At 40.2% G+C, this 21958-nt stretch overlaps 3 protein-coding genes across 3 annotated transcripts; 2 read left to right on the plus strand and 1 right to left on the minus strand.

The window, feature by feature from the left end:
- Nucleotides 1–2198: 2198 nt before the first annotated feature.
- tmem38a (transmembrane protein 38A) lies at nt 2199–10178 on the minus strand. The gene is made up of 6 exons (XM_070908703.1): nt 10050–10178; nt 5594–5750; nt 4999–5183; nt 3915–4002; nt 3225–3342; nt 2199–2938 (listed from the first exon to the last, which is right to left on the minus strand). The coding sequence occupies exons 1-6, from the start codon at nt 10171–10173 to the stop codon at nt 2732–2734; spliced, it is 879 nt and encodes a 292-aa protein (XP_070764804.1). The 5' UTR covers nt 10174–10178; the 3' UTR covers nt 2199–2731.
- A 1354-nt stretch (nt 10179–11532) lies between these two features.
- On the plus strand, nt 11533–14299 carry smim7 (small integral membrane protein 7). Its single transcript, XM_070909328.1, has 5 exons — nt 11533–11605; nt 11835–11876; nt 11988–12040; nt 12186–12276; nt 13594–14299. The coding sequence occupies exons 1-5, from the start codon at nt 11580–11582 to the stop codon at nt 13607–13609; spliced, it is 228 nt and encodes a 75-aa protein (XP_070765429.1). The 5' UTR covers nt 11533–11579; the 3' UTR covers nt 13610–14299.
- A 1365-nt stretch (nt 14300–15664) lies between these two features.
- On the plus strand, nt 15665–19551 carry LOC139288196 (mediator of RNA polymerase II transcription subunit 26-like). Its single transcript, XM_070909463.1, has 3 exons — nt 15665–15952; nt 17709–17786; nt 17889–19551. Exons 1-3 carry the CDS (start codon nt 15881–15883, stop codon nt 19461–19463), a joined length of 1725 nt encoding a protein of 574 aa, XP_070765564.1. The 5' UTR covers nt 15665–15880; the 3' UTR covers nt 19464–19551.
- The last annotated feature ends 2407 nt before the right edge of the window (nt 19552–21958 follow it).

Consider the following 21958-nt stretch of genomic DNA (forward strand, 5'->3'; position numbering starts at 1 on the left):
GCCTTGCCCAAAGGAGCAGAGAAGTCTCAGTCTGGACCTCCTCCTCTGGAAAAACAAACACAGCAGCTCGTTTCTGTCGTCACACTGGAGACCTGAACGCTTTCCTCTGAAGTGGAAGAAATTACACATCTATCCTCTTTAAACAGCAGGAAATTAATGTTTGTAGCAATGTGAAGTCAGTAAATTAATTTAATCCTAATCGGTTCAATAATGTGTTTTATCGAAGGACGGAGGGAACCATCAGTGAATTAAAATCCCTTAACATATAGTTTCCCCTTTTAGTAGCTTTATGGTTGTTAAAGTTACCTTACTCCACACTGTCTGACAGCATCATATATATTCTTCAAGTTTGAAAATGAAAGAAATCTGGAAGTGTGGGGTTAGAAAGTGAGATTACCAGAACTGTTGTAGCTGCTCCTCATCTCTGCTTGATGTTAGCGTCTTGAGGCTACATTAGCTAGCATACTAGCAATCTCTGACCGAATTTTGGTCGAGTTGCATTGTGGGTAATGTATGCACCAGATTTTAACAAGGAGGAAGGATGCATGGAATAAAAATAGACACATGTCTGGTTCTGCTGCATTGATTTTGATATTTTTCTGCCCATCCATGAACTGTCCATCATGTGTCCGACAATGTACTCTTTAACACTAAGTGTTGAGCAACAGTTTTAAACTAGTTTCAACTAGTTTTTGTAACTGCATCCTTTTAATGTGAAATGCAAACTTAGTTTTAAGCGCTCTCCCAGTGCTTTTAAATTCTACCACTTTCGACAGCATCAAAATGTAAATGTGTCAGTTGAAATGCTCAAATGTTGACCTTTTTTTCAGATACTTACTGTATTATTTTAGTTCGTGTAGTGTTTCATCTGTATCTCCTACAGAAATGATCCAGTTTTATCGTGAGTATCAATAACTTTCATGTCATAACCTAATACTGAAAACAACGTCGCCAAAGAGGATCAAATCTTCAGAATTGGTTTCTGTGTGTGAGCTCCAGCGGTGCTACAAACGTAACCAACAGATCTTTTACCTCCCTGATCTTCTCTGCTGCTGCGAGGAATGTTGAGGTTAAAGGTTGAGTGTAACAACCTCCTGCAAAGTTCATTAGTGATGCTTTATTGCCTGCGCTACAAGAGTTTGTCTACATGGCAGGGGGGCTTCCAGGTTTTTCAGGACGTGACCTCAGGTTGACCTCAGACCTTTCCTGTCACCTCCCAACAGCCTCAGAGTTACATAACAGAGCGTTTTATGAAGACATATGTACTGCTAACTGCCGACTGATTCCTGGACCAGCGTTGCTCTGTGCAAGTGCAATGTATAAACAGTCTTAAGTGTTAGAAACTGGTCTTAGCTGCAATATAACTGAAGAGAGCTCCAGAGTGAGAGTTTATAACCCAGTTAAGAGTCACCGGCAGATGGCTGCATGATGGCACAGAGACAGAGGCTTCACACTTTCCAACAAAGAGATATTTTGGAAAATATATTTTGGAAACACATAATTAAGTTTGTAAAAATATAAAAGGTCTGTCCCAGTGCTCACACACGAATGAAAAAGTTACAGATTTTGTATGAAGATTGGTCTGATTCTGAATTCTGGTGAATTTGAAACTTTTTTCATAATTCTAGTACAGCAGCAGTGACTTATTAAGACTCAATTATTGACAGAAATGTCTTTATGAGAGTGAGGTTTTTGCAGATTAAACAGTTAAGTTAAAGTTAAAATGAGCTTCCCCTCGACCAGCTACAACAAATAAAATGCTGCTCACATATTAATGCATCAGTAATAATAATAACCCTATAATATATTTAACACTAGGAAACTTATTGCAGTGCTTTTAGTGAAGTAAATACCTGAATCTTTCACTCTTGGAGTGAACTTTCAAAGTAAATGTTTCAGTGTGTGAAACAATAAAACATGTTTGATGTAGACGTTTTCACTGAAGTTATTTAAAGGCAAAGATACGTTACTTTGAAAAGTAAAAGTCACTGAAAACATATTTTTCATCCAGTTATTTTACTCTGATCAAACATCTAAAAGATGTTGATGTATTGTTGTAATATGTAATATTATGATACTCACAGCTTCATCTAAAACCTAAACTGAAGTGGAGATAAACTCATGGCCATTTATTACTACTGAATAGTTACAAAGAAATAAACGTCAACAAGAAAAGGAAATCAAAAACCACCAAGACACAATGTTTCTCTTGATTTTATTTAAAGACAGGCAGTTGTCTTTGTCTCAATGTAAAAAGCAGCAATGTTCTTTCACATAATGCTTTATTCACATTTGAGTCAGATGAATTTGTATTTTGTGTTTCTTTCAGAACTGAAATAAAGTTTGGTGGACTTGAAGCAAAGACACCTGATAACACAGCTTCTGATGTGGAGCAGAGGCCATCCTAAAAACACCCATGCAGCTCCTAAACGTGGATTACCACACAGTGTCGAGCACAGATGCAGATGTTCACAAACACATAAATAAATAGTTTAAAATGTCCAGGTTGGGTTGAAGTGAACTGAAACATTTGCCGTGGTATTTACAGAGTTTGTGTGCTAAGTAAAATGCAGAAAGCACCATTTTGCTCTAATAGAAAGGGTCTCATTTGGTAAAACATCAAACTGCCCCTTCCCCTAGAAAGGAATGGGAAGCCCCATCATGTGGAGGCCATGATGGAGGAGGAGTCAGATGCAGTTTCACTGGTGCAGCGGAGCAGCAGCGCAGCGTCCTACTCGGCTTTCTTTGCCTTCCTCTTGCGAACACCTTCGCTCAGCTCCTCCTTGGTTTTGAGAGGTGAAGATGAGGCAGCAGCGGCGGGAGGATGATGGTGGTCTTCCTCAGATCCACCCAGAGGGGAGCCGAACAGCAGGTGGCAAACCCAGGATTCGATCAGGGTGAAAGGCGAGCCGTGAGAGTGTCGGGCGGTCATCGCCACCTGCAGGAAGATGGTGTCAGTTATAGGAGATTATTCTGTGATAATTAAAGGGGAAACATAAAACAACACAGTGCAGGGGTTCTCATATGACAGCAAATAGGGAGCATTTCATTGTTTATATGAACATATACTAAACCAATCCTTTCTGCCCTAAACGTTGCTACTAGCAACTCTTTACATGTGACAAACAAGTGGAAGTGGTGTGTTTCACTTCTGCTCTCAAGCTTAAAACAAATCAGAACAGCAACACTGTCAACTACACTTCACACAGCAGCGCTGATCTCACCTTGCTAGTGGCCATGAAGAGGGTGAAGAGGAGGATGAGGGTGCTCTTGGACACCGGCAGCCAGTGAGCCTCCTGCAGGGTGAAGAGGATGGCCCCGTACAGGCTGGCTTTGGTCGGGCTGCAGAGATGGAGATTAGATATAGAGAGGAAGATTCACTCATTTAAAGCATTTTATATTTATGGAGTAAAGTTCACCAATTCTCCAGACCAACACACATCTTTGTGACACAAAGTGAGTCAGTTAAATTGAATGCATCTGACAGTGACTTTGTGTACAGTGCACTGTTTGTTATTTATCTTATCTTATTCTTTTACCTTTATATTTTTACATGCTTGTTGTCTGTCAGATTATATGTTATATGTTAAAAAATGTAGCACCATCAGACCATGGCAGATTCCTTGTAATGTATGTTACTTGGCAATAAACAGTTTCTGATTCTGATTCTGATACTGTAAATCTGGAGGCATTGCAGTCTGTTAAAGTGCCTTTTTTGATACTACCACTAGGGGACGCCAAAGTCAGAACATTTTGCCTCAACAAACCTGCTGTGTTTCTCGAAAAGGCTGGCAGTGTTTTGTGTCACCATAACTTTTAAATCATAGTTTTGTCTCTGGGAGTTTTGTTTGGAAACATCAACATGCTTGAGGAGGCAGTGATGTTCCCATCAGCAGCAGGAAACACAGACTTACAATGACATGTTGAGGATCTCGTTGGTGTCGGGCCTCCACACGCCGCGCAGCAGCTGCTCAAAATTGGAAATGAGAGCCACTCCAGACCCTGCAAAGATAAAAATAGACAGTGGCAAAAATGAGGACAAAAACGTCTCTGTCTCGTGTGACTGCCCTTATCTGGCTTCAGCTTTTCTCCAACATTTTCAACATGGACGCCTGCAGGGCCTCACTATTGTAGCGGAGACAGTAGGGAGCAAGACCGGGACAACTCTTTATAAATATTTCTGTGGGCATTCCTCTGAATAGTATCACAGTGAAAAAGAACAGGAAATATGTGGTTTAGGTGTCCAACAAAGGCTGGAGTTGAGATCATGTAAATTCTATACTTAGTATACAGTATATACATACAGATCAAGCATGAACACATGACTTTTCACCAATTTGTTCCTTCATTTAAAAGCATGTCTGGGCTCAAACATTAATATTGTTCTTGGAGACATTTTCTTTTTTACCACTCACCACTTTCTTCATTTTTTAAATGAACTCTAACTTCATACCATTTTAACATGACATTTTTATCATCTTAAAATGGATCTAATATAACTTAGTGATCGGTCAGTCTCCGATTACCAGCGTAACCTGGTTTCCCTGAGTAACCTTGAACACAGGCACTGTCTTACTTAAACATGAATGAATAGCACATGTGCACACCGGCAGCTGTGGCAGCTGTGTAGTTTGGGTGTTGCTCTCCGTCACTCACTGAACGCAGCTGTCAACACAGAGAGCTGCTGCTGCAAAGACTGCAGGCTCACCGCACAGTATTTAAGACCTTTTTCTAAAGCTGAAACGATTAGTCAATTAACCAATTAGAGGAGCGACAAATAATCAAATAATCAATAATCAAAGGCAACAATTTTGATATTCAATAAATCATGATGTCATTTTTCAAGCAAAAATCAAAATCAAACATTTGCCAGTTCCAGCATCTAAATTGGCAGTAATATACTGTAATACTGCATAATATAGTGCCAAGTTTGTAACACCACCTGTCCTGTTGTACCGTGTCAACACATTTACTACAGAAATTCCAGGACACACTGACCTTTGACATATCCAACGATGACCATGATGAAGAAGCCGTGGTGGTAGGCGTGGTGGGCGTGGTGAACGCCAGCGGCGATCTTACGAGTGCGGACGACTTCCTTCAGGGCGACCAACACCAGCTTGACGGGCAGGAAAGCCACACATTTATAGAAGAGGTTCAGTGGGCAGTAGAAGATGAGGTACCTGAGTTTGTATTTGACACAGACCGAGAAAAATGGTGGAGAATAAGATATTAGAGGGAGGTGAGCAGGTGGTAAAATCAAATATTCAGCTTTGGTTTTAACACAAATCACAAAAAAACTTTGTGGTGTCTGGCCATAAAGAGAAACATAAACATTAAAACATAAAAACAAATCTGCAGATACAGCTGGTGACAGGTGGGAGAAATGAACTGATCCTTTAAAGACTTTAACCATTTTGTTCACTGGGCATGTTGGACATATATGGGGATGACCTCCAAACAGTGGCTGGTGGGGATAATTTCACTACATATACAGTCTTAAAAGATGGATGAAAAGCATGAATCAAAAGAAGCACATTTTAATGTCTCATCCATAAGCGACAGAATCTCTTCGTTCTGAGGATTTTCTCACCAGACAGATGAGGCCAGCAGGATGTGGCTGTTGTGTTGGAAATAGTCGATGGGGCTGCTTCCAAGCATGATGTCTGCCAGGATGTAACTACCAAAGCAGTAGAGCATGGCACAGAGCCAGGAGGCCACGGGACTCCTACGAGAAACCTCCACTGAGCCTGCAACACAGAGGACGAGCTGTCAGGGACTGTTCCTGACACACAGCGGAGCCCAAGGGTGTGAAAATGAAAATGTTACAGCATGTAGTCGATTGTCAGTGTGCGTTCAGCTAGGGAAGTTGGTGAAGGTGGTGGAGTTTGTGTGTGAAGCTTAAGATGTGCTTGGCTTTTATTAATGACTAAAGCTACTGAAATACCATGAAAAACTAAAAATTTTCATTACATATTATTTTCCTGGAATAATGTCACTGAAATATTTAGAGCCTTTTTCAGTCATTAATCATAATTACTCAATTGATTTATTTACAACACACTGTATGAAATTGATTAATTTCAGGTAAATAGTTCAAACAAATAAGATTCTTATTTTAACGTTTCTGGCTTTGCGAGTCCAATAGGTAGTATTAAAAAAAGACTCTGTGGCAGATATCAATGCATGCCACAAATCAATTTCAAGATAATGTATTTATCCTTAATTTGAATTTAAAGATATCATTTCTATATAATTATTACAGCCTCCTTTTTAATGACCTGCTAAATCCTAATGGTCTAAATCCTTTTTTCAGAAGCTTTCTGACAAATCACAAAAGCATCATAAATGTTCATAATTTCATTGTTCACTTAAAAAGCTTTATGAGTTCCTACAGAGCAAAACTGTTAGCGATGACCTTCAAAAGTCACTATCAGTTGATCCCTTGTCTGTCTATGTGCTGTATCTTTGTCCACGCCCAGTCGACCATTTCAGTTCACGCCCTGATAATCCGCCCTTTTTATCATGATCTAATATTGACTCAGTACTCCTACAGTCATTTATGAGCTGACTGACTCCTTAAAGTACACAGACTTGAGCAGAACCATAAAATGGTTGTGTGTTGAATAATTTAGTATTCTATGTCATGTTAAAAAGAAAACATTTATGTGGAACTAACTTATTATGTGCCAAACATTTATACCATGTAAATATATATCATACTATGACATTTATACCAGTCAAAGGGGTCTACGGCCTGGTTTACTGTAGAAACACGTGCTCTTAAGAGATTAGAACGTAAATGTAAATCCAAACTGGAAGTTTTCTACCTCTCACGGCACAAGTAAGCGTGTTATGTGGCATACTTCTCTCACTTAATCAGCAATAATAAACACACTTTTGACTCTGAAGCCAAATGTACTCATCTGTTAGCTGCTCACCCTTTACCTTTTGCTATCGTGCCCCCTTCCTCTGGAATAACCTCCCTGCCTCAACAGACAGTGAAACTCCTCTTTTCTCCTTAACTGATTCTTGACTTCTTCAGGCCTTGTACCTGTTACCATTATCAGTCCAGCAGGTCGGTCTCAGTCTCAAGGAATCTGTTAAGCGTAGTACTTATAGTCCCTGTTGGTCCAGCCAATGAGAATAAACTTTCTGAAAACCCTCTGTTTGTTTGTTTGTTTGCCTGTTTGTTTGTCGTCACACAAGCTCTCTCTCTCCCTCTGTTGTTTCTCCTCTTTGTCCTCTCTGGCTTTTCTGTCCTGGACCATCGGCCGCCCTTGGACCCCCCCCCCCACACCCCAGCCCTGTCGGCGCCTCATCCAGATGTTTTGGATCTGGATATTCGTCCTCCAGGAGATTCTACCTCTCCTCTCATCTCTCTCTCCCTCTGTGTTATTTCCTTCTACCCGTGTGAATGGTGTGCTTGAGGTTTGTGTGTTTGTGTAGTCTGTCCTCCTCCAGGTCTCCATGGTGGGGAGGAGGTTGTGTGGCTCAGGTCTGTTTGGCGACACCTCAAGTTGCTCGACGTCCTACCGGACCCATATTCTTCATATATGTTTACTGTCTATCTATAATTTTGATTGTCCATACTGTAATTTCATAGTGTTGGACTATTCTGTACACACAACATACTACAACATACTACTACTTAGTTACTTTCCACCACTGCTGAGGTGTCCTGATGAAGACATAATGCAATAAGGCAAATGTTCACTCCAATAATTCCTATAATATTGTATGAAATCTGTATGTACATGATCACATAAGACAAACTATGCAAATAAATATCTATATGCAAAGTATGATATAATTGTCAGACTGTATGGGTGTTTTTGTGGCCGGTGTTACAACAGTGTTAGAGACGTCCAGTAAATAGAGATGCGAACAGCTTTGCCGCACAAATCTCCAACAACAGGTGGGAGAGGGTGTCGTGGTGCGACTGGCGCTCCGTTTGAAAGCAACCTGATCCTGAGAAATGCCGCACTATAAATATATTCTGCTCAACTGCTTCTACTGCATTGCAAGTGTCAGGCCTGTCTTAACCTTTGACCCCCACACTTGTCTTTCCTCCCACGCCCACGTTGACCCCCAAAATTCATTCATTCATGTGCTCTTCTAACATGTCCTGCAAACTATGACTCTCCACTCAGACACATGTAGGGAATAATGAATAGAAGGTGATCTTGCAAATGTGGGCAGCATGAGACATTTGACTGTAAAATTTCCTGATACATGAAGTAAGATAAAGGTCAGTCACAGTCATGAAGTCAGCTGTACCCTTTAAACTTTAGGGACAGTAATAACTACATTTAAGCCTAACTTTATGTATGTGTTCACTAAAATTAGCAGATTACAGCAGTTGCGACTGTTAAAATAACACTACACAGATTTAGCATTGCACTCCTTTAAGACTGTCGATGCAGCAGAACCAGAGATATTGTCTCTTTTATTCCCTCACATTCTTCTTCCTTGTCATGTTACCCACAATGCAACTTGACCACTGAAATTTTGGTTTGAGATTTGCGTGTGTTATGCTAGTAGTAGCTAATGTAGCCTGTAGCTGCTAGCCTCAAGCAGAGATGCGGAGCTGCAGAGGTCTGATGAACTCACTTCATTCTAACTCAACACCCCGAGAGAGAGCCCCAACTGACTCAAATGAGTCACGCAGCTCCCGCCAGAGCCACAGTATTCCCTGAGACCTGTGAATGTGCAGAATTGGTAGAGTTCCCCTTCAAAGGTGACACTGCAAACTAGATTACATTATTGGAATTGTTCATTTCCAAAAGAAAATTCATTCATTTTCTACTAAATTTAATTTCAGTTGGTAGGACACCAAACATAGCTACAACTAAGTAGATGTAGTTACAACTAGATAAATTCTGGGGGGCCAAACATTTATTCATATGACAAGAAGCTCCTGAATTTCCTTCACTGCACGTGACTGGAGCATCATTGTTGATGAACATTTGGGAGATAATGAAATGTAAAGATTCAGCATCCAACGTCCCAATTGTTTGACTACAAAACGCAGATGAAATATGTTGAAGAAGCTGTTTTGGAAGGACTTGACGAACATCATGTAGGCCCCTTTGACACTGTAAACGTTTAGATTTTGTCAAGCGGTCGAGATGTGTTTGGTGCTCATACCATCTCAACTGAAGGTTCAGCTGGCATCACAATGTGCTGGCATCACAATGTGCAGACAATGACTGAACTCTCATGTCAGAGTGAACATTTTCTTCAGGGTGCGGAAAAGGACTACCAGGAACACGAAGGTCTTGCCGGGTTGCTAGCTCAATGGCTTATTTCATGTTTAACATTCAGTGTAAATAACACATCCAACTGCAGCCTAAAGTGTGCGGCAGAGGGGCTTCAGAGGCCCACTGACACTGTCTATTTCAGGATCTTCTATTTATTGCCTAAGTCGCTGGTATGCACAGGCCTTCTCTCGGGTTTCATCCTCCTCCAGCTCTGTTGCTCAAAGGAGTTAAATCTTGGAAAATATCAGGCTTTACCCAAAGCAGAGTGGTTTAATCTGGTGTTTTCCTCAGTGTAAATGAGGTTAGACTGCAGCAGCAACAGACATTCCCTCACACCGAGCAAGCAGAGCTGCAAGTGCTCCTGCTAGAGTTTATGTAACAGGTCATGCTTTATAAGGATAGGGTGCTATACAGATAACAGAAAGTCCCTATAGGGACATTACAGCAATGTGTAGGTATAATACAGAAAATGTTGTATATCAACTTTAGAGCAGGCTCCTTAATATTATATGCATATTCAATTTCTTATGCCAATATCATCTGAGGAATTACTTATACGTTTTTAAGAGTTTAAATATTAAATTCTCATGTTAGAAATGTGTTATTCTGGATATATTTTTACTTTGTGTTGTTGTTAATAAATGTATGTTTAGGCACATATGTGGTGAGTGTGGATCTGCCAAAATAACAAGAAGAATAGCTTAAAGATAATCATATTTATCAAATACCAAAGCATTTCTTTAACGTGGAAAAAACAACGCACAGAGAAGTGTAAAACACACTCACCTGGCTCATACTTGAGGTAGAGGATGGACACGATGTAATAAGCGACATCAAACACAGGAAACATTCCCAGTTTGGAGAAAACTTGGGCAAACTCGCCCACATTAAGAGCAGCCAGCACTTCCATGTTGCCTGTCTGGTTACCAGTGAATCCCTGTGGGTTGTTGTTTTTTTTACTCCAACTGCGCAGTCTGGATCAGAAAGCCCCCCCAGCCCGGTCCACCGACTCTCCACCAAACCCCCCGGTCTCGACAGTGAAAGCCTGTGACACTCAAGCCCTCCTATTAATACCTCTCATCTCCACAGCCTCAGCATCATCATCATCATCTGCGCTCCGTGCCAGCTGCTCGGGAGCTTTTACATGTCAGCTGTTTGCAATTTAACACGAAAAACAAAAGGCTCGTCCTCCTGCGTCCATCGTCGACATGCTCATTATTGAACTGAGCCACCAGACGCCATCAGAGGTTTGGTTGTAGCCTGGAAACAGCAAAACCCGAGACAAGTGTCCGGACAAAGATTCATTCGCCCTCGCATAAAAAAACATCCCACAATCCGGATCAGATCCTGCACCGAAGGCTGACTCACAGCCAAATGCTCGACTCTAATCCCGAACAGCTCGGCAGCATTTGGTGATATCACCGGCTGTTTACATTCTTACACATGATGCAGACATGTTGTGATTAAATACGCAGTAATACGAAACCTAAATAAATAAACCGCAGCCCGATTGTATGTATTTTTAAATGTATTTATTTATTTTTCTATTTTTGTTTTAATTCTTGAGGAGAATAATAATCAGAGCAACCACCTCCGCTACCACCAGGGGGACCCAAAGCAACACAAATTAAGACCTTGTATCTCCAAAATGTATAGCTGCTCTATACGTTTTATGTGTTTTTATAACTGCATCTATGTCTGTCAATGGCAAATAGTTTCTTGATATATTTGTTCTTAGTTGTTGTCCTCAATTAGGCTAATTACGTGTCTTATTTTTTTTTTATGCTGTAGTAGTGAAACCAAAGACAGTTAAGCACAAAAAAGTTCATATAGCCAATATGAGTACGGTTGTTATGTTGTGATATTATATGTTATATGGCGCAATGGTGTCTGAGTTTTTAATAAGTAGTTATTATAGCTAGTATTATGATGGTTTCTCATATGTAACAGAATTAAAAAGCAGCTGCAGGTCTCACCCTACCGCTGCTATTACTTTTATTGTCTGCAGGTGGCGCGCGTTGCTCAAGTATGAAAAAATATTTTGTTTGTCTATCAGGCTGACCTTGTTACCTGCTGTACAACTTTCATCTAATTCACCCTTACCATGCATCTAACCGTGACCTTTATCGTCTATTGCTGCTATAACTAAAACCAAATTACAATTGATTTGCGGAGAACGTCGGGAGCACACCGCCACCTGACAGTCAAACCTCAGGGCTTCTAGACTAAAAGACAACCTGTAGCTATTGGTCACGTTCCTGATTGCGTGGACGAACACGGAAGTGAGGCGTCTCTCTGTGATGTGATGTGAACACAATGATCGGAGATCTGTTGATATTCGGGTAATTTGTTGGCTTTCTGCCATATTTCACACACGGATACACTTTTATCTAATCGAAATGTTCTCTGTGTGGGTAATTGTGCACCGTGCTGTTAGTTAGATAGCGGAGTATCAAGCTAAGTAACAAGCTAGCTAGCTCCATGCTAATGCCAGCTCACCAGCTAACGTTAGCTTAGCAGGTAGATAACACTATTACCTGTCAACAAACAGTTTTCCTCTGTTCTCTCTAGGACCTTACTGGTGAATGCAGGGGCTGTGCTGAATTTCAAACTGTAAGTATAAATGTTGAAGTCACAGCGATGAACCATCACTGCTCAAAACCTCACATCATAGCGACAGAGCAAAATAAACAAATCAGTTTGTTAACTGTGGATGTTTTGCAGTAAAAGGAAGGAATCCCGAGGATTTGGAGATGAATCGAGGGCACCGACGACAGGTGTGTGTGTGTGTGTGTGTGTGTGTGTGTGTGTGTGTGTGTGTGTGTTGGAGAGAGAGAGGTGGGGGGTCAAATCAAGAAAACGGTTTCATAGGTTTTTATAATCATCAAAGCACTAACACAAAAAATGATGACTGTCTTTCAGGTGACAACATCAGAGAGTTTCTGCTCAGTCTGCGGTACTTTCGGGTCTTCATCGCTCTATGGAACATCTTCATCATGTTCTGCATGATTGTGTGAGTAAGAGTTTTTTAGTTGATGTTGGTCATGTAGACATGCAATGGTTGGATGTGATGGTGAACGGGCTGCAACGTTTTGAGGAACACTTAAATTCTTGTGCTGATGGGATTTTCGTGTTTCTGTCCCAAATTGTTACTTTAAAGGATCAGTCTGACAATATTTATTTATGTTATTATATTATTTATAATATATTTATATCTTTTACTGTCAACAAATCCTATGAAAAGAATTTACAATGAAGTCTTGTTTGTGTAGCTGAACACTGATATATCTTATCCCTTTGTGTGATAGAGCTCCATTGTTAAGAACACATTGATGAGCCATACTGTTGCACTGGTTGACATGTTTCTTCATTACAATAAACTCTGTATTTTATTTTGTGTCATTCCCTCATATGCCATCTTGCTGCTGTGAATACTCACTAGAGCAGCAAATGTTTATTAATCTGTGTCTGAAAATAGCCCCCAACAAATACACAATTTACTCCTGTTTGAGTAAGATTTGATGAAAACTGCAGTGCCCAGCTGAAATTACTGAGCCTTTTTACAAAGGAACCTATATTTGTGACCGATTTTTGAAGATTTATGCCTCCAGTAAGAAGCAGAGGGCTGGGGGTTGAGTGCCACAAACAAGGTAGGGAAGGCAGAAGGTACGAAGAGACGGACTAATGCGCCGTTGGTTATGGTCTTCTTGTGGGATTTGTTGACAATATGAAAAAAATACAGTACCACCAACCTTATCCTTTAAAGAATAATCTCTACTGACTCTTTGACACTGCTAAGTCCAAACATACTTGGTGGCTGTACAGAAATGTGAACTTTAAGATTTCAGGTGACACATTTTCAGCAACACTTGAAATTGTCTTTGACTGGGTTAGGGTGTGTTTTGGGGGTTAAAGCCATAATCCAAATGTAAACAAAAGGGTAGCCTCACTACCAAAAGTAAAACACAGGTTTGAATCTGCTGTCACTCTCACATTGATTGACATGTCTTCCAGTACAGGGACAATCTATTGTTTTCTGATGCTATTAAAATGTTTGACAGTAATAATGTTTGTAGTACAAATACTCAATTATAATCTGTTAAGAAACACACAAGTTGTAATAGAATATGTGAAAATACTTACCAGTGTGTGATATCTGGTACACATTAATTATTTATGTTTTACAAGCCCTTGTTGCCCAGAGTTGTACTTTAACTCTGCTTCTGTTTGTAATTTCCTACATTTCCCAGAATAGCTTTTTAAGAAGTCCTAGAAATGGGCTGTGAACTTGTTGCTTTTCTAACTGGCCGAACGTTTTCAATCCTCACAGATTGTTTGGGTCATGATCAACATTTGTGGGGCGACTGGACTTCCACCAGGATGCTGATTTTCCAAGATGGACGCTATAAACTTCTCCATAATAGGACTTTGCTGTTCTTTTGGCCCTTTTAGCTGTAATGGTGCTCCATTTTCTTTACAACCCCAAATCGTAAATCTACTTCCGGCTGTACAGGAATGTATGAATCGTTGTATTTATTTTCTCTGACAGAAGTTACATTTTTACCCTTTTTGTTTAAGCTGTAACTGCATCAACACCCCTGTCTTTGCTCTTTACGTGTTGTCTTGTGCCCCTGTGCTTCATTATAGAACATGAACTGTTTTCTCCCCCCATGCCAGTTTGCTTATTAAAGAAATGCCATGGTTGAAAATGATGGACAGCCCTCACTAACAGGATGGAAAATGTTTTTCTGTGGCTTGTTACCTTTGTGTCATCATTTAAGGCATTCATTCTGCCCTAAAATATTACATACAGCCACAGTAATCAAAGCTGGTGATCATCTTGCTGAAACATCCTTTTTATCCCTTTTACTTGCACAGCTGGGTCCGACAAGACAAGTCAAAATATTTTAATTCAGCCTCTCAGAAATGCCATTTTCCTTTACTCTGAGGCACATGTGCTGTAGGTAAATGTATATGCACTATGATGTAAATGTGTCCTTATTCTTAACAATAAAAATACACAGTTTCTTATCCAATGGCTGTTAATTGACTTCAATGGTTGTGACTGTCTATTGGCATGAGGGACGCACTGATTCAATTCTAACCTCATTAAGCCGATCGGATATTGACCATGACATGACTGATACACATTAAATACAGTTCGTTTGTCAGTGTCTTTGTCTATAATGAGATGATGGCATGACTGTCTGGTATATGTTTTACACCAAAATTCAATCAACTGTTACTTCAGATAAAAGCTAAATGGTTTTCCAGATATTTAAATCTTTTGCAGCTGTGAAGTACCATCTCCAGTTCCTTTGTGCATTGTATTTGTGGGTGAACAGCGTTCATAAACACTCAAACATTTGTAGTCTGCCAGTTTTAATTTCAGTCTGTCGGTCCACCACTTTGGTCCTGACTGAAACATCTCTATGTCTAACTATTAAATGAATTGGCATGACATTTTGTACAAACATGGTGCCAAGAATGATTTTGGTGATCCCCTGACTTTTCCCTTTGTGTGACCATGAGGTTCACATTTCTGTCTCCAAAACTATTGGTATTGTTATATCCTCCATATATCCAGTAGCAATTACCATGTAGAACAATCATCTAATAAATTGTATTTATAATATATAAATAAGGATTAATATATAGGTATCTTAGCCTTGTACTGTTGTATAGCATTCATACAATACACGGTCTGTTTTTTTCTTCCAACGTTACTGCAACAGTGCCATCAAGTGACAATGTCAGAAAATAGCAATGCATACGAAATTGACTCAAATAAATAACGAGAAACAAAGAAACAGAAAAAACACATTTCGTAATACATTTAAAAACGTGGGGAACAGGCTAATCCTAGGAAAATATATATTATATATATATATATATATATATATACAGACATTTTCCCCTAGGTTTTGACAGCTTTTCTTATTCAATGAGGGTCAAATAGGGGCAACAGTGTTTCATTTCCTTCAAAATATGACAAAGAATGTTCTTTTTTATATTATTCGTACATTTAGATTTGTCGATGTGAGATTTTGCTATTACTAATTACATCTAGTAGGGGAAAATGTCTGTATAGTTATATAAATAGAAACCAAATGTAACATTATGAAGGAAAGGTTTTGCACAATATATATTTTTTTCCCCACATATCGTTTTTTAACTTTTGAAAATTTGATGGGATAAAACGCATTCATCAATTACACGAGGAGGAGAGGATCTTTGCTGTACAGACCACACAATTGTGCACTTTAACTGCATCCTAGGAACAATATCGCGGACGTGAACAATCGGTTACGTAAAATTCTCCCATCATGCTTTGCGAGAGCGCTTCACAAAAAGCCCGATGAGAAGAGCGAAGAGGAGGAGGCTACCAGCCGAGGGGGGTAGCCGATTCCCGGAGAGGATTTTTTGTTCTAGTCGACCGAATGATCAAATCCTGACGGCGGCGAATGAAAACAAAGATAAAAGCATCATAAAACATGATGCTCACTCCCAGAGAAGATCTTCCGTCGGGCCTGTGAGTGTCGGCAGGTTTCCAACCGCCGCCTCTTCGGGGGATTCTGCTGTCTTGAGTCCGTCCTGACCCGCGACACCGCCAGGCGATGACAGCGGCAACAGCCACTCCGCAGGTGATGAGAGACCGGCTGCTACAGGCCATCGACGGCCAGAGCAATGTGAGTATATCCGCTAGTTTCCAAAGGACGAAGTGGGCAGAAAGGCAGACAACAAGGCCAAGCCGACTCCGGCTCGCCACAGAGGGTTGACAAAGTGGGGGCAGTTAGTGTATGGCGAGTTATTATTTGCTCGCTAATTAGCTGGCTAACATCACTAGTTAGCGAAAGTAACTATTGTCAGGTATTCCAGAGCCTGGCTAACTGACTGCTGTTGGCTAATGTTGATTAAGTTAGCTTATTTGTGTACACTAAAATGCACAATGCTTTAGGGCTGGAGACTTGCTAAAGTGAGCTACCAGGTAGGAAGTGTAAATCTGTAGGTAAGTGTCCTCTTAACGGCAGGGACTTTGGTTAATTGGGGTTTCAGTAAGATCAAGGCTTCACATTGATTAAAATAACACCTCTACCCTTACCATATGCAGAGGAGATTGCTGTGGTATGTTACAGCACTCATCATAGACTGGCAAGATCTATGGTACAGCCAAAAAGTAAAACTTTAACACTGGCATTATACTACCAAACCTTTGGAGGATAATGTCTAGTTCTTCTGTACCTGTGGTATTTCCAGTCATTGAAAAATATCATAGCAATCTCAAGGCAAGTCAATTTTCTATTTATATAGCCCAATATCACATATTTGACTCAAGGGGCTTTACAATTAGCACAGCACACGACACCCTCTATCTTTAGACCCCTGATTCAGATAAGGAAAAGACCCTTAACTGGGGGAAAAAAGGGAAGAAATCTCAGGAGATGCAGCAGAAGAGGGATCCCTCTCCCAGAACAGACAGGCTTGCAGTAGATGGTGTGTGTGTGTGTGTGTGTGTGTGTGTGTGTGTGTGTGTGTGTGTGTGTGTGTATATAGAATAGACCAACAAAGTAAAATCACAGTATGGGCAATCAGGATGACAAAATTATAGATTGTAGACATAGATGAAAAATGGATCCAGGCAACTTCAGGTGTTGCCTAACATATAGGACCTGAGCCACATAACCTCTTCTCCACTTTCCGATCTTGTAAGCTTGATTTACCTGAAGCTAGACATGTTATTTGCTAACTTGGAGACATGTAAGTATGACTTCTGCCGTATACTGTGCTGCTGTGTTCAAAGGTTTAAGCACCTAACTTAATAAGCCAATATGCTCCCTTCTAGATATCTTCTGTATAACCTTGATCATACAGACAAACAACACTCAGCTGGCATAATGGATGGCCGATATAAAATCCACTACGATGATGTATATATAGTCTTTTTTTAATTTATTTTGTTTAACTTGAACCTAGGCACTTCATTATATTGATGCAGAAATTCTAAAAGAAATCCATTGATCTTCACTGATTTGCAACATTGCCTACATTACAATGGTCCATCACTACCAGAGATCTTAAAAGGTTGCTACCACAGTACAAGTGTAGTGCATGGTAAAATCTCTAAAAGAGACATGGTCTTCTTGTGGGATAAAATGGCACATTTGCATGCAATCTCACTCTGTCATATTGAGCCTGAAACCAGAATGAGTACATAGTCTCTTGACATACAGGTGCACATTTGAAAGTCTATTCAAATTATGTCCCAACCTTCTAACAGCCTCTCTTTCTCTCTCTGTGGAACTTATGCATATCAGGCCTCTAAGGTTGTGAATCACAAATTCTAACATCCACATACAAACAACTGTACTTGGACGCTGTTGTTGTAATGCTGACAACATCAAGATCTCTCAGGATTGTGATGTATAAACCTATGTGTCTTTTCAGCAGATATGCAACATGGTGGTAGTTATGGAGGTGATCTCCTTTTTGGAGAAATATCCTATCACCAAAGAGGTACTGGAGGTAGGTCACATTCAGCTCTACAGTATGTGCATTTAAGATGAAATACAGTTGAATCCAGCTATGTCATAGCGGCTGTTTAACACAGATCTTATCTCCTTAAAGGAAACTCGTCTTGGCAAGCTCATCAACGATGTCCGGAAGAAAACCAAGAATGACGACCTTGCAAAAAGGGCCAAGAAGCTCCTGCGAAACTGGCAGAAACTGATTGAGCCAGAGAAGGCTGAGGTGTCGTCCAAAGGACACACCGGTGCATCATGGTCTTCCAATGGTGGTGCTCATCCCTGCATCTCCGCGCCAGCTGCCACCACACCATCAGGTAAAACAGGGTCAGAGTTGAAGAACAGAAACGACTTCAACAACTGCTACTCCCCTAGGGGTGTAAAACTGAACAACAGGAAACGTAAGGGTGACCAGAAGGAGGGACAGCCCTTACCAGCTAAGATATCCAAAACAACTCTTAATGATAAAATACAAAACTCCAAACAGCTGCCAACCAATGGAATTGGCGGTAGCTCTGAAATTTTTACAGATACTCGTGCACATCAGTCTTTAGACAAGGACATTTCTGAGCCTTTGGACAATGACAGGCTAAATAAAATTCCTGTAAATGCTGTAAAACCTCATCCAAGTGCCCCAGGATACAGCAAGCCTCCTAGCACTTCTTCTTTGCTGAAAGCATCAGTTCTGCAGCAGCAAGCCAGACAGGAGCAAGCTGCCTCTGAGGGGCAGAATCGACCCAAAAGCCCTCGTGGTTCCTTGCACAGTCTCCCAACTCCAAAGCAGGAAGCTGGTGTCAAACAAACTGCATCACAACCACAGAGTCTTTCTAGCCCCAATGTGAGGTCTGTGGACACCTCTGGGCTGGGGCCTTCCCCTCAGCCTTTCACTGTTTGTGTTCAGGGTTTGCACACTGACAATTCATGGTCTGCAGATTTGGACTCCAAAAGCAGGCCTCCCAATACATCTCTTCACAACTCCTATGCCTCCTCCTGCAGTGATGGGGTCAGTTTGGAAGATGATGGTGCTGTTAGCAATACAGGGAAAAGGAAAGGACAGAAATACAAGCCTAAGGACTATGTGGTAAAGTTAGATGGACAGACTGTAGAAGACGGCACTAAACCAGTCAGGTTAAAAGACAGGAGACTGACATTTGACCCTGTAACGGGACAGATCAAATCCTCCTTTCATAAGGAGTCTTGCCAGGAGGGGGAGGTCAGGCTGGACCACAAACCTGAATCTCAGTGCTCAGAACAGCCGAAGCAGAATCAACCAGTTCCTCCCAGTCCCTTCCAGCAGACGGACTGGAAAGAGCTGTCAAGGAGCGAAATCATCCAGTCGTACCTTAGCCAGCAAAGCAACGTGCTGACATCATCAGGCGCCCACACCCCTGGTGCACACTTTTTCATGACAGAGTTCTTGAAAAAGGAGGAACACCAAAGTAAAGATGCCAAGAAAACGCACACGTTGGCACCAGAACTCCCAGCCAGGGACTTACCGGGGGTGAGCAGGGATGTCATCAATGAAGACCTGAACAGATTACATACACAACACTGGTCCGGGGTTAACGGTTGCTATGACACAAAGGGTACTTGGTATGACTGGACGGAGTGCATCTCCTTAGACCCACATGGAGATGAGAGCAGGTTGAACATCCTGCCGTACGTCTGTCTGGATTGAAACTGAGGTTTCTGAATTGGAAGTTGTAAGCTGCCTTCATCGTACAGCAGAGCAGCTCTGCATGTGTGGAGGCACAACATTTAAGTGTAAGCTGCTGTTTTGCACCATTTGGTGAAAGTGGAGTCATTGTGCTGCCTACTTGGGGGTGTGTGTGGAGCACGGGGTGTAATCAGTGTTTTTATGAGGGTTTGAACATTGCGTGAGGACAGTGCAAAGGAAAAAGGCTATGCATTATCATATGACCATTTAGTTGTTTGTGTTCAGTAACTGTACAGATTGCTTTTCCAATACCTGCCATTCTTTGTAAGGGAGTGGACATAACATTGAACTGCACAGCTACATTTTTTTCGTCTTATGTTATCCACATGCCACGTGAAATGTGAATTTTCTGCGTCCACGGTGCAGTATTTTTTTCGTTTTAAAGTTTAGTCAAATTTTATGTTTAAAAAAAAAAACCTGTGACTCAATCAACTTCATCACCTTTTCAATAAAGAGCAGTAAGCCACATAATTGGAGCAGACATCCAACAGATAAATCTACCAATGAGGGTTTTGTTGCCATTTTCTCATGTGTATTGGAACAAGGCTGTTTAGCTGTTAAAGCTGAAATTAATGCCATCTTCAAGTAGCTATCCTCATTACCATTGGTTTTAACAACTATCAACTCTTTGTGCTGTGAATTTACCACTGCACCTTTCAGAACCACTGTTCCCCCACCGCACAACTGTCTCATGCAGCAATTTTTTTAGCATGAAGAATAACTGACCAATCAGTTTTTAAAACATTTGAATATTTTTCTTCTTATTCTTCTTGTGTGAATGCTGTCAAATAAAGTGACCTGAAACTGCCAGATGTGACTGTGCAGTTTGAGCTGAGAGAAAGAAAGGCTTGTATTGGGCTAGAACAATACACACTGATAAAGAAATGTGGCTGTCATGTATGATATTTATTTATATTTACATATTCATTTTGAGATTTATATACATGTTCAGACTACACTAAATAATCTTTTGTTCGATTTCTTTATTCAGACTTGGTTCAGTGATGCAGCAGCGACTCCAAACTTTTCCTGCTGATACACTAACCTACCTTACACAGGAAAACTCTCCAAAATGACACATTTTGAAAATGTGAACTAATTTTATTTTATACTTGCCTTTTCCCTTTACTGTGTATTTAGGTTGTAAAATATGAAGTGAAACGGCAGAGCAGATTATGCTACTAGCTTGCATCTTTGTACTGTAAAGAAGAATATAAATTGACATGCTGGATGAAGTACTTAATATCATTCCTTTAGATATTGTTTGCCTTATGGAAACCTGTGTTTTCCCTAAAGACAGAGCCTTAGTGAATGTACAGAAATTAGCCTTTTGTGTTCAGTTGAATGCAGAAGAGAACATATTTGCTACTTAGTCCTTAAAGTGGACATGTTGATATGTGTTAATAAAAAAACTGAAGAAATTGTGATTGTTTTCTCTTCAAGTGTTTATTACAGTCTCTTTGCAAATTAATTCCCACAGGTTCTGTGCTGGCTCTGCATGCACATCACTCTCAAATTAATTTAATTCCCAAGATATTCAGAACTTTTTTGGAAACAACATTCCCATGCTGATGAGAAAAAAGAACAATTCCTGATGCATTTCTGCTGTAAATGCAATTGGAGCTGATTTGATTAATTGTGTAGTTTAACAGAAAAATAACTGGAAACTATTTAAACTTAACTTTTAACTTTTTCAAGCAAAAATACCAAACATTCCCTAGTTCCAAAGGGAATGCATTTGATACTTTTCTTTGTCTTACGTGATAATAAACAGAATATAAATAATAAACAAAACAAGCAATTTGACTGACATTGAGGGATTTGTTATATTGTTATTTTCTGACATTTTATACACCACACAATTAACTTACAATATATATATATATATATATACAATATCATTATAAAAATGATAGTTAGTTGCAGCCCTAAATGCAGTCTTTAAGGGTTTTCCTACTTAGTAGTATGGGAATTTCATAAATTCTGTTGCAAAGTCGGGGCATATGAATGTGGAGACTCAAAGTGTTCAATGTCCATTTTAGCTAATTCACTGAGGCCTCAGCCAATCACATAACTGGCTCTATGCTGTTTGTCTTGATTGACAGATGAGATTTGATGAAAAGTGGCATTATGAATTAGAAAAATGGTGTGAAATGAAAACAGACTTTGGGAAAAGGACATTTTGAAGTAAACCACAGGAATGAAATAATACAATAAACTATATATAATGTTGAGTTTTAAAAATGTATTGGGTTATTTAACAGCTTCATGGTTAAAACGTTTGTCTATTTATTTGTATAATTAGTTATTTCATGTGTTTTTATTTGTTTAATTTTGAATACTTTGAGTCTCCATATATTTTAGGTGGTTTTCATGTTCAGGGAATGGGACTCTTCAAAAGCAACATGGCGTTTCATGCACTTCTTGCTGTGGTGAGCCAAGTGATTTTATTTCAC

Source organism: Enoplosus armatus, chromosome 7 (assembly GCF_043641665.1).
Source record: "Enoplosus armatus isolate fEnoArm2 chromosome 7, fEnoArm2.hap1, whole genome shotgun sequence".
NCBI lineage: Eukaryota > Metazoa > Chordata > Actinopteri > Centrarchiformes > Enoplosidae > Enoplosus > Enoplosus armatus.

Coding starts and splice junctions, on each gene's coding strand:
- tmem38a (XM_070908703.1), bottom strand. CDS start 10,173: ATGGAAGTGCTGGCTGCTCTTAATGTGGGCGAGTTTGCCCAAGTTTTC. Junction 5,184..5,593: donor CTGCTGGCCTCATCTGTCTG/GTGAGAAAATCC, acceptor ATACAAACTCAG/GTACCTCATCTTCTACTGCC. Junction 3,343..3,914: donor GAGATCCTCAACATGTCATT/GTAAGTCTGTGT, acceptor CCATCTCTGCAG/CCCGACCAAAGCCAGCCTGT.
- LOC139288196 (XM_070909463.1), top strand. CDS start 15,881: ATGACAGCGGCAACAGCCACTCCGCAGGTGATGAGAGACCGGCTGCTA. Junction 15,953..17,708: donor CCATCGACGGCCAGAGCAAT/GTGAGTATATCC, acceptor GTGTCTTTTCAG/CAGATATGCAACATGGTGGT. Junction 17,787..17,888: donor TCACCAAAGAGGTACTGGAG/GTAGGTCACATT, acceptor ATCTCCTTAAAG/GAAACTCGTCTTGGCAAGCT.
- smim7 (XM_070909328.1), top strand. CDS start 11,580: ATGATCGGAGATCTGTTGATATTCGG. Junction 11,606..11,834: donor GGAGATCTGTTGATATTCGG/GTAATTTGTTGG, acceptor TGTTCTCTCTAG/GACCTTACTGGTGAATGCAG. Junction 11,877..11,987: donor GCTGTGCTGAATTTCAAACT/GTAAGTATAAAT, acceptor GATGTTTTGCAG/TAAAAGGAAGGAATCCCGAG.